Raw genomic sequence first — 12375 nt, 5'->3', positions numbered from 1 at the left:
GAATAGTTATGCCAGTTATAAATATTATGACCAAGTAATTAAATGCCTCTCCTGATTCACAACTCCTACTTAATTAACTTTGAAACGGTGTGGTTGCTGATGCTATTTGAAAAGCTTCTGAAGGTATTTTTCCTACGTTTAGTCACAAACATTAAAAAAAAAATCATAATCTCTTAATGCAACTCAAAACTTGATTCTTAAGGGCTATTAATCTGCTAGCTCTACAGGTTCTTATGCCTTAAATATCAATTCAGGGGAAAGAATATTACAGCAACTTTCTTCTCCAAAGAGATGAATATTTTTGTTTACTGCTAAGTGTCTGATTATACAAAGCTTTTACAAGATATAAGAAGGCAGGATTACAACCCAAGTCGGATACGCACAGAGCTACATTCTAATTGGTCCCCCAATAAGATCCAAGAAGATGTTCATCTTCATCCCAAAGAAAAAAGCTTTTAGGCAAACATGTAAAGGACTCCATTCTCGGGGAAAGAAGCAGTATAAGAGGAAGCAATTTAAAGTACTAGATGAAACTAAAGATGCCTAAACATGTGCACTAGCATAACTTCCTTCATGTTAGGATCTCTTATAAGTAACACTTCAATATACAGTGTTGGTCCTCATCCCTCAAAGAACAAAGACACATAAACATTTAAAGAAGAGACTGCAAGCAATAAGCATAAGCTATTCTTTATAAAAGGTAATGTTCACTCAAATCTATGGAATTTACAAAGTACCTTGATGTGTAACATTTCATTGAATACTACAGTCCTGTTAGGTAGTGAGGGCAATTTGCTACCCCCATTTTACATACGAAGTATGAAGGGACGTACCTAAATTCACACAACTTATTGCTGGTGGAGCCTCCAACTCATACCACGTAACACCAAATCCCAGGCTCTTTCCACACCACATTATACCTCCTCATTCTACATCAACAGGTCACAAAAGTATCTTGTTTGCCCAACTGGCACAGATCCATTACCAGCACTGTAAAAATAAATGTCAGCTGATGACAACACGAATTGCTGTGATTAGTACAAGGGGAAAGAAAATAAACTGCATTTTCTGAGAGACCTGGCACTTGGCTCAGCACCCAAACTAAATTTTGCCTAATGTAGTTCTCACAACAGCCCTTCAGGTAAATGCTGGTGTTCCCAGCGTGTACATCAAGAAATTAGCAACTTGACTACGGTCACACATTAAATGACACAGCAGTGATTTTAACCATGTTGCCCTCTGACTTTAACAACTACCTAACAGGTTATACCTCACTGCCTTACATTTCACAGTAATGCCCTTTTCTAATCAGACAATCGAGAAAAATATTTTAGGTTAAAATATCCTAATGCTTTAAAATGTCAAAAAAAAATCCTCCCACTTGTTGCTGTCACAATCTCACTTTCCAATAGAGCACCTTTTCTCCTCCTGATTTTCCTGATCTTTTAATATTTGCTGGCCTCACTGTGCCTTGGAAGAGGGGCTGTTTAGAACAAAAAAGCAATTATGTATCCTTAACAAATAGCATCTTATAAGGCCACAGGAATCATGCAAATATTACTTTTGCCCTATGTCTCAGTTAATTCTATGAAATAGTATGTGTTAGTTTTAAGAAATGTCAACCTGCCCAAATGATTGGGAAATAAAAACGGTTAACAAACTATGAACAAGGCATCCTTTTAATCACCACTTTCTGAGGGATTTAACCAATCCAGACAAGGTGCAGGAATGACAAAATGTATAAAAGTAATCTCGTTACCATCCCAGATTCTGTCTCCTGCCACATTATTGTGAAACTCTAGGGGCAGACAGCATGTCTGTGTGCCTCTTCCCTCAGGTGTTTACTGTTGAAGAAGGTGATGATAGGTAAGAGAAAATGTAAACAGGACACTTTAATCGTTTTAAATTTTGGAAGACTATTGAAGGACAACAAAATGTAATTCACTTTAACAAGCTAAGGTGTATTTATGTCTCCCAGAGAAGGATTCCTTATCTGAAGCAAACAGGAGGAACTTTCTGTTTAAGTTGTACTTATATAATGGAAGCTAAAGAGCTAAAAAGGCCTTTAAGCAAAACTCTATGTTCAGCGAACAAATAAGAAAAGCTAAGTCTATCAGAGTTAAATTGGAAGGACGGGTGGAAAAGCCTGCTGGGAAGACTAGGAACACGGCAGTAGTAAATAAAAAGGAACAGGAAGCACTGAGCTAGAGGAAGTGTGAGGGGAAGGAAGAGGAGAAATGGGCAAAGAAGGCTGGAACCTAGAAGTACTGATGGATTGGCTACTCAAGCCTAGAAAAGCAAGGAAATGAACGCCTACAATCAGGTTTGCCAGAGCCTGCCCTCCTCTTCTACAGACTGAAATTTAAGATAAATGAACTGGCCAGGATTAGCAAAAATGGGCTTCATTTAAGACACAGGGCTAAGGCCCTGCACAAGGATAACTGGTGGAGAATGAAGGCAACTTTCTAGTGCTTTTTAAAAAGTGTAAACTAAATGGGTGAATAGAATAGCATGTGAATTATACCTTAATTTTTTTAAGTGTTGTATTAAACTGGGCATTGTATAACTATATTATGATTTAATTAACATGATTAGTTCAGTCTATAAAGGAGTGTTCTCCCAAATTCCCTCACACAGTCGGTTGAGTCTACTTGTGTCTGGGAACATCTCTGTTGGAATACATCACTCTGGGAAGGAGACTGAAGTATTATGCATACAGAAGAAAAACTGGAACTTTTTTAAAGAGACCTTCCCCCATTCTTGCCCCTGGGATTTCTGGCAGTGTGGGGGGAGAAAGCTTTTGTCTGGGTTATGCCCTGAGGTAGAATATCAGGTTACTTCTGGGGCTGATAGAGGACCAAAATCTACCTAGTCAGAGGGAAAACGATTTGGGGTGGAAAAGTCAAGTCAGTTCTGTAGAAACTGCAGGTGGTTTATCGTGAAATGATCACACAAGTCTTATCTCTGCTACCCCCAAATTGGACTGCACGCCCCGTGTCACTTCCAACTGTTACTCGCGAAGCAAAGAAGACGGATGCTTTGCCATGATCCCAGACGTTTCTGGCGAGCTGCCCACTGACGTAAATTAGAAAACCATTCGCGGACCGGCCTGGGGGAAGCGCCACGTCCAGCGCTGGGCTCCCCCTTCCTCCCTCTCCATGTAGGAAAACGGACCAAGTCGAGCAGTAGGAGAGCAGGAACGACAGATCACCCCTCTTCACCCTCCTCCCCTTAGCCGGATTTAGGGGAGCCGCCCGCAGCGTACCCCAAGCCCACTCGTCGGCCTCGGGCCCGCGACCCCCAGGGTAGGGCGGCAGCGAGCGCCCCCACCGGCAGCAGCCGCACCTCCCCCGGGGCAGCTGTCGCCGCAGCCCGCCCGGCCTCGGCCTCCCTGGGAGCAATAGGCTATCGATTCAGCTGCCTGTCGCTAGGAGCCCCGGGAGAGCAAGGCCTACACCGCTCGGCCGGAGCCCCGGCCTGGATTTCACCACTTTCCCCACACCGCAGGGGGAGCCCGGGGGCAACCAAGCCCAGGTGGACGGGCGGGAGGAGCTGAGACCACCTGCAACTGCAACGGCGGGGAACCGGGCTACCCGCCCCGGCTTCTGCCAACAAGTCTCCCGGGGTCGCCCACCCACCACCCTCTGCCTCGCAAGTTGCGCACTCAAGTTCAGGCCAGTGTTCCTTAGCCTCCTGAGCCCTCCGCACTCTCGAAACCATAATAAAAGCAAGACGCGGAAGCGGCCACCCCAGTACTAAAGGGGATGCAGCTGGGCCCCTTAGGGCGCCGGGGGCAGGGGGAGGCCAGTAGCCACCCGCCCGCCTGTTACCTCCCCTCCGCTCACCCAGCCGCCCCCAAGTCGCAGAACCTGACCCCTCCGGCGGCCAGCCCTGTCACCGCCCTGCCCCCGGCCCCACGGCCCTCTTCCGGACGCCGACGACAGGGGCTCGAGTCCTCCTTTGCCTCCGGATCCACTGGGCCTCCATCCCCTCCAAATCCCAAAAATGCCCCCTGCACCTTTTAAAGTACACGGAGGAAGAGTTTCCCATCAAACTTTGTCGAGCGGTAATCTCGGCCCCCTCCCCGACCCACACTTTCTGGGCAGTCATCAGGAGAGATCACTTTACACTTGGGATAAAGCGAATTAAGGACCTGTCAACCATTTTAGGTCTTTTTTATAGAAGACATCCTCTCCTTCCCCTCCCTCCCTCCCTTCCTTCCCCTGCAAAGGTTTTAATTTGACACCAAACCTTCCCACCGCTGAAGGGAGGTTGGGGGTGGGGTGGGGACGGAGAGCAGGAGGAGGGTGACGAGGGAGAGCGAAAAGGGGAGGCTGGAAGGGGGCTGGGAAGCGCGGGGAGGGGAAGGGGGTTGATTTACCTGAGACCAGCCACTGGCCTCCATTGTTGGAGAATTCAATGGCATTGACACAACCGAAGTGGCCGAGAAGGTCCTTCTTGTAGAGGTTTCTGCAGCCCCGCAGGCGTCTCCTCTGAAAGTCCTGAGTGAGCAGGGGGTCCCCATGCAAGCCCCGCTGGGACAAGAAGCCCACCACTGACCTCATGCTGCCCCCCAGGCCAGCTCTCCTCTTCATGCTGGAACCGCCGCCACCGCCGCTCGCGCCGCCGCCCCTCCCTCGGCCTCACGCGCCGCCGCCGCTCTGCCCCCACCCAGCCCTCCCCCCGCGCTGCGATCCGGATGGTGCTTTAACCAGCCATGGCAGACGGAGCGAGGTGTGCAGACACTCGGCGGCGTTCGCGGCTTCCTGACGGTGCCCTCCCTCCGCTTCCCCCCTGCGCTCCTCCCCCTCCTCCACCTCCTCCAGCAGCTGATCCTCAGCTGCGGCCGCGCTTCCGCGCTGCGCGGCCCTTCCGCCGGCCGCGGCTGCCCTTCCCCCGCCGCGGGGTGCTGGCCGGGAGTACGCGGGCCTCTGGCCGGGAGACGGTGGGCGGCGGCCCAGCTTTCCCGCCGCAGTGCCTCCCCGCGTGAGGACCCTGGTGGCGCTGGGCGGAGGCCCGTCTGCACCCGCAGAGCGCCGCACTCCGTGAAGTTGAAGACGTGTAACAATCAAAGTGGCCGCGAGGCTGCCGGTTCACCCTACTCCCCCGGAGGCGGGTGGTCATCGCCGCCTGGAGGCCCAGCGCCGGGACGAGTTCGGCTCCCCGCTGTTTTTTTTGTTTTTTTTTTTTTAGTCGGAAAATGCTGCCCGAGGTGGCCGAGAGGTGGAGGGAGGACTGCGGGCAGAGGCTTCTGTCGTCCTCCCTCAGTTCGCCTCATCCTGGAGCCGCCGAGCCCTGTGCAAGGGAAGGGAACCCGGAGTTAGGACTGGACGCGTGGGGTAAGGTTCCTGGGGATTTTGTTAGTGCGCCCGTCCCCTCCCTACCAAATAAAATTATAACAATACCCGCCCCCCTCCAAATTCTGCTAATTCTTCCTTCCTCCAGCCATTCAGTAAAAAAAAAAGCTTAATTATAGATAATAGAGTGATACGTCTGTGAGGAAAGGGGGTTGGGGGAGGGGAGGGGTAAGGAATTACTAAGAAGTGAGAAGAAAATTGCCAAAACCCAGTTGAAAGTACATCAGTCCGTTGGTTCCAGGTACATTTGCAAGACACAAGAAGCATTATTCGAATAGCAATATGTGTTCTTTAACTGGGTGCGGGGAGTTCCTCTTCAGGGTCTTGAGTGTTGGGCACTGAGTACAGCTGTGAAGCAGCAGCTGCGTTCCTAGCCAGAAGTAGCTGCTCTTCAATAGGCTGGGAGCCTCCGCGTTGACCCCAGCGAACAGACTGGGTGTTAAGTGCTTTGGAATTCTACCAGATACAGTAAAAAGTCCCCTTGTCAGTGTATTGTACTTCCTCCAGAGGCTATCCTCTGTCATTAAGCAGTAATAAGCCACTAGAATAGGCAGGTGTCAGTTTTTGCCGGAATTAGATCCTATCCTCTGCGTCAGAGATAGCAAGCACATGGGCAGTCTGGTATACAGTGAGTGTGCCATGAAAGAGCCACTGTACATGGAAGAGGACACCCACCAGGCAGAATCGCTTCTACGTCATACACAATGACAATGATGAGATCAAGCGTACTAATAACAAGTGTTTAAAAGTCAACATTATAACAAATATTGCTGAACTTAACAGAAATTCACAAAATTTCAGAAATTATGGTTCCAGTTTGCTATTTTCTTAAGTAGGAAAATGTGTAGTGCTTTCTTTGAAAAAGTTTTATTCTCAGGATAATATGTATTTATTACAATAGGCCCATAAGGATCAGTAGTACTATTCTAGTTTGATTAGCCATTCTCAGCACCCAACATCTTTTCTTCATAGCAATATCAAAGTGTGTAATTAAACATGTATATTTGTGATTACATCAGCATGTCCCCCAATCTGCTGTTAGCTCCCTGAAAGCAGGAACCATGTCTGTTCTGCTCATGGACATATGTCCAGAGCCAACACATGCTGGAACCCAGTAGCCACTCAAATATTTGTTGAACACATGGATGAACTTAGGAAGTGGGGAAGAATCTGAAGGGAAAGGTAATGACTTCGCTTTTGGATGTGTTGAGTTTAAGGTTATCTCGATGAGTTCCGAGTATCTGTGCTTCAGTCCAGTGGAGACGATTTCTAGGACAGTTTGCCATCTCACTGTTTCTTGCTTGACATACTCTATTCACACACTCAGAAACAGGGAGCCCTTTGGTTCCTTCTACCTCATAGAACATAATTTATGTCTTCCTTATTTGCCTGGGGTAGGGGAGATGGGTACAGTAATGATGTGGTTGAAGTGGCCTTCACTGTGGCAATATATGACATACCCTTCCCTTCACTCTTAAGCACATACCTCTTCTCCACAACTTGAAATGTGACGCAGTCTTCCCCAATCACTGGAATAACTGTCCCATTTACTTCAGCCTAAAAATAGACCAAGGATCTGGTCACAAGCCAGCCCAATTCTAGGACTTTGCTGGAAACTTCCTTAACTGTTCAATGACCAGCCAAGAGAGAAATGTAAGACCTCAGTCTGTTTATATCCTACTGCTAGTCTGGGCAGGTTTTTGTAAGAAGAGTGCCCAGAATCTCTCCTTATTCCCATAATTAGGATTGCCAGATAAAATGTAGGACACCTAGTTCAAAATAAATTTCAGACAATGAATAATTTTTTAGCGTAAGTATATCCCAAGCATTCAGGATATATGTACACTGAAATAATTATTGTTTATCTAAAATTCAAATTAAATTGGGCATCCTGTTTTATTTGCTAAATCTGGCAGCCCTGCCTGTAATATAACCCAACTTCAGAAGATCAAGCCTTAGGATATCTATGATTGATTTTATTAAGAATTTAACACAGTCTCTTGTGTCATTTATTGCAAATTAATGATATTGTACATAACTATATAACACAAACATTTAATCAATTTCAGTGATCATAAGAGTTTGGCCTTTGTGATGTAGGCATTTATAGTGAAAGGGCTAGTGTACTTAGCTTAAAAATAGTAAATAAATTGGACTCCTGAGTATTCTCTCCATTGCATAGAATGTGTGGAGGAAGATGGAGAAGAGTGAAAAATTCATATTTTTCTATATGTAGGCCCACAAACTCTTGTATATTAACATACATACTCAGGAAACTTGAAACAGTATTTTGAAAATTTACTTTGGAAAAGCCAAGTTATGGAAATTATTTAACATGGGAACCCTTACTTAATTACTCCACCATGGGCTGCATGTTGATCAGAGTGCCCAGAAATTTGTTTACTCTCACTCTATTTTGTTTGCCCCAGGATCACTGAAGAAAAGAGTAAAGAATCTTTAAAAGTTGATTAGATGCCAAGGAAATGCTCAGACATTAAAAATTGTTTAAAAAAAATAAACTAAGAAAATACTAAGCCCCTTGTCACACATTTACTCAATTTTAGCATATTAAGAGCTATATATGGATACTAATGTACTCAGAAATTTTTCACTTAAAAATATTTTCAACTTTAAACTCATTAATATCTCTACTCATAGAGAAGAGATACTAATTCAAAGATCAATGCCGTAAGTAGACATAATTTAACTATGTCATTTAACTTTTTTTTTTCTATTTTATTTTATTTTATTTATTTATTATTTTTTTTGAGAGGGCATCTCTCATATTTATTGATCAAATGGTTGTTAACAACAATAAAATTCTGTATAGGGGACTCAATGCACAATCATTAATCAACCCCAAGCCCAACTATGAACAGTCTCCAATCTTCTGAAGCATAACGAACAAGTTCTTACATGGTGAACAAATTCTTACATAGTGAATAAGTTCTTACATGGTGAACAGTGCAAGGGCAGTCATCACAGAAACTTTCAGTTTTGATCACGCATTATGAACTATAAACAATCAGGTCAAATATGAATATTCGTTTGATTTTTATACTTGATTTATATGTGAATCCCACATTTCTCCCTTATTATTATTATTATTGTTATTATTTTTAATAAAATGCTGAAGTGGTAGGTAGATGCAAGATAAAGGTAGAAAACATAGTTTAGTGCTGTAAGAGGGCAAATGTAGATGATCAGGTGTGTGCCTATAGACTAAGTATTAATCCAAGCTAGACAAGGGCAACAAAACATCCACAGATGCAGAAGATTTCTCTCGAAACAGGGGGGGTGAGGTTCTGAGCCTCACCTCTGTTGATCCCCGTCATTTAACTTTTCAAGAATAAAATAATTCTTATTGTTCATTCCAGACATATAGCAGTCAGTTTTAATTTGGGGGGAATCTATGTAAATATAAATTCCTCTAACAAGATGTATAGCACATATGTGCTTTCATTTTTTATAATAATTTTATTACATGTAACTGACACACCATAAAATTCACCATCTTAAAGTTCACAGTTCAGTAGCTTTTAGTATATTGAAAGTGATGCAACTATCACCATTATCTAATTTCAGAATATTTTCATCATCCCAAAGAGAAAACCCATTCACATTAGTAGTCACTCCCCATTCCTCCTTCCCTGTAGCCCCTGGCAACCACTGTCTCTTTGGATTTACCTATTCTGGGTATTTCATATGAGTGGAATCATACAATATGTGGTCTTATATCTGGCTTCTTTCATTTAGCATAATGTTTTCTGGGTTCATCCTTGTAGCATGAATCAATATTCCATTCTTTTTTTAGACTAAATTATATTTTATGTTTTATGGATATACCACATTTTGTTTATCCATCAGTTGATGGACATTTGGGCTATTTTCACTTTTTGGCTTTTATGAGTAATGCTGCTATTAACATTTGTTTTTATTGTACAAGTTTTTGTGTGGACATGTTTTGATTTCTTTTGGGTATATATACCTCTCAGTAGAATCGCTGGATCATATAATTCTTATGTTTAACTTTATGAGGAACTTCCAAACTACTTTCATTTTTTTTAAATTAAGGTATCATTGATATACAATTTTATGAAGATTTCACATGAACAACATTGTGTTTTCAACATCACCCGTATTATCAAGTCCCCCACTACCCCCTTGCAGTCACTTGTCCATCAGTGTAGTAAGATGCTATAGAGTCGTTACTTGACTTCTCCATGCTACTGCCTTCGCCTTGACCTACCTATATTGTGAGTGCTAATTATAATGCCCCTTCATCCCCTTCTCCCTCCCTCCTCACCCATCTTCCTGTACACCCTTCCCTTTGGTAACCACTGGTCTCTTGGAGTCTGTGAGTCTGCCGCTGTTTTGTTCCTTCTGTTTTGCTTGTTATAATCTACAAATGAGGGAAATCATTTGATACTTGTCTTTCTCGACCTGGCTTATTTCACTGAGCATAATACCCTCTAGCTCCATCCATGTTGTTGCAAATGGTAGGATTTGCTTTCTTTTTATGGCTGAATAATATTCCATCATGTATATGTACCACATCTTCTTTATCCATTCATCTACTGATGGACACTTAGGCGGCTACCATATCTTGGTTATTGTAAATAGTGCTGCGATAAACATAGGGCTGCATATGTCTTTGAATCTGGTACTTGTTTTCTTTGGGTAAATCCTAGTAGTGGAATTCCTGGGTCAATTGGTATTTCTCTTTTTAGTTTTTTGAGGAACCTCCATATTGCTTTCCACAATGGTTGAATTACTTTACATTCCCACCAGCAGTGTAGGAGAGTTCCACTTTCTCTGCATCCTCACCAGCATTTGTTGTTCCTTGTTTTGTGGATGTTAGCCATCCTGTCTGTTGTGAGATGATATCTCATTGTGGTTTTGATTTGCATTTTGCCTGATGATTAGTGATGCGGAACATCTTTTCATGTGCCTGTTGGCCATCTGAATTTCTTATTTGAACATCCAAACTATTTTCTAAAGCAGCTGACCATTTTACCTTCCCATCAGCAATGCATGAGGGTTCCAGTTTTTCCACACCCTCACCAATCCCTGTTATTGTCTGTCTTTCTTATTATAGCCATACATGTGAGTGAAGTGTTTCTCATTATGGTTTTGATTTGCAATTCCATGGTAGCTATCGATGTTGAGCATCTTTTCATATGCTTATTGGCCATTTGTATATCCTTGGAGAAATGTCTGTTTAGATACTTTGCCCATTTTTAAATTATTTATCTTTTTGTTGGTGATTTGTAAGAGTTCTTTACATATTCTAGACACAGGTCCCTTATCAGATAATGATTTGCAAATATTTTTTCCCATTTTGTGTGTTGTCTTCACTTTCTTGATTGTATCCTTTGAAGCCCAAAAGTGTTTAATTTTGATGAGTGTCAGTTATCTATTTCTTCTTTTGTTATTTGTGATTTTGGTGTCATATCTGAGAAACTGCCTCATCCAAGGTTACAGAGATTTACTCCTAAATTTCTCCTAAGGGTTTTATAGCTTTAGCTCTTATATTTAGGTCTATGATACATTTTGAATTAATTTTTATACTAGTGTGAGGTAGAGGTCCACCTTTATTCTCTTGCATTTGGACATCAAGTCATCCCAGCACCATTTGTAAAAAAGACTGTTCTTTCCTCCATTGAATTGCTAGTGAATAGAAATATAATAGATTTTTGTATTTTGACCTTATATCCTGCAAACTTACTTAACCCACTTATTAGCGCTAATAGTTTTCTGTGAATTTCTTAAATTTTCTATACACAAGACTATGTCATAGGCTAATAGAGATAGTTTTATTCCTTTTCAATCTAGGTGCCTTTTATTTTTTCTAACCTAATTGCCTTGGCCCTAATACAATGTTGAAAAGAAGTAATAAGAGCAGACGTTTTGTTCCTGTTACCAGAGGGAAAGCTTTTAGTCTACATGTTATGTTAGCTGTGGGTTTTATGTGATTTACTTATCAAGTTACAGAAGTTCTTTTTATTCCTACTTATTTATTTATCTATTTATTTATATCATGAAAGGGTGTTGGGTTTTATCAAATGCTTTTTGTCTATTGAGATGATATACAGATTTTGTACTTTAATCTATTAATATGCCATATTATATTAATTGATTCTCACATGCTAAACCAATCTTACATTCCTGAGATAAATCCTAGTTTAATCCTTTTTATATGTTGCTGGATTCACTTTGCTAGTATTTTGTTAAGAATTTTTGTGACTGTTAGGGATGTTGATCTTTAGTTTTCTTGTGAAGTCTGTCTAGTTTTGGCATCAGTAATACTGGCCTCATAAAATGAGTTGGGAAGTCCATCCTCTATTTTTCAGAAGAGTTTGTGAAGGATTAATGTTAATTCTTTTTTAAGCATTTGGTAGAATTCACTAGGGAAGTCATCTGGTATGGGCTTTTCTTTGTGGGAATGTTTTGATTACTTGTTATACTTCTATTCAGATATTCTATTTCTTCTTGATTCACTTTTGGTTATTTTGTTTCTAGGAGCTCATCTAGGTTATCTAAATCATTGGCATGTTGATAGTATTCCCTTGTAATTCTTTTTATTTCTCTAAAGTTGGTAGTAATGATACCTCTTTCATTCCTGATTTTAGTAATATGAGTCTTCTCTCTTTTTTTTTTTCTTGGTTAGTCTAACTAAAATTTTGTCAATTTTGTTGATAATTTCAAAGAACCAACTTCTGGTTTTGTTTATTGTCTCTATTTCTTGCTTCTCTATTTAATTTATTTTTGCTCTAGCTTTTATTTCCTTCCTTCTGCTTGTTTTGGGTTTAGTATTCTTTTTCTAATTTCTTAAATTGGAAGGTTATGTTACTGATTTGAGATATCTCTTTTTAATATAGGTAATTATTAATTTCTAAGCACTGTTTTAGCTGTGTCCTGTAAGTTTTTGTATGTTGTGTGTTTTCATTCATCTCAAGGTGTTTTCTAATTTCCCTTATGGTTTCTTCCATGACCCATTGGTTATTTAAGAGAATAT

The 12375-nt window shown here is 41.8% G+C and overlaps 2 protein-coding genes across 7 annotated transcripts in view; one reads left to right on the top strand and one right to left on the bottom strand.

Moving 5' to 3' along the window:
- The window catches only part of DCAF5 (DDB1 and CUL4 associated factor 5), a 110005-nt gene extending 105056 nt beyond the window's left edge, over nucleotides 1-4949 (bottom strand). Inside the window, exons 1-2 of one of the 5 annotated variants that reach the window (XM_073242219.1) lie at nucleotides 4818-4949; nucleotides 4382-4502 (exon numbers count right to left, since the gene is read on the bottom strand). Coding sequence is in view for 2 of the 5 variants with exons in the window: in XM_073242222.1 (XP_073098323.1) it covers nucleotides 4382-4595 (214 nt within the window). In the remaining 3 variants the exon portion in view is untranslated. Of the gene's footprint in view, nucleotides 1-4381; nucleotides 4676-4712; nucleotides 4732-4817 lie in introns of those variants that run through there. The other 4 variants (XM_073242220.1, XM_073242222.1, XM_017651640.3 and 1 more) reach the window with 4 other exon arrangements.
- A 252-nt stretch (nucleotides 4950-5201) lies between these two features.
- EXD2 (exonuclease 3'-5' domain containing 2) overlaps nucleotides 5202-12375 on the top strand; it is an 80234-nt gene continuing 73060 nt past the window's right edge. The window contains exon 1 of one of the 2 annotated variants that reach the window (XM_017651635.3): nucleotides 5202-5339. The gene's annotated coding sequence lies outside the window, so the exon portion shown is untranslated. The remainder of the gene's footprint in view (nucleotides 5340-12375) is intronic. The other variant, XM_017651639.3, reaches the window with a different exon arrangement.

This window comes from Manis javanica, chromosome 8 (assembly GCF_040802235.1).
Source record: "Manis javanica isolate MJ-LG chromosome 8, MJ_LKY, whole genome shotgun sequence".
NCBI classification, from domain to species: domain Eukaryota; kingdom Metazoa; phylum Chordata; class Mammalia; order Pholidota; family Manidae; genus Manis; species Manis javanica.
This window is presented reverse-complemented; position numbering and strand designations above follow the sequence as displayed.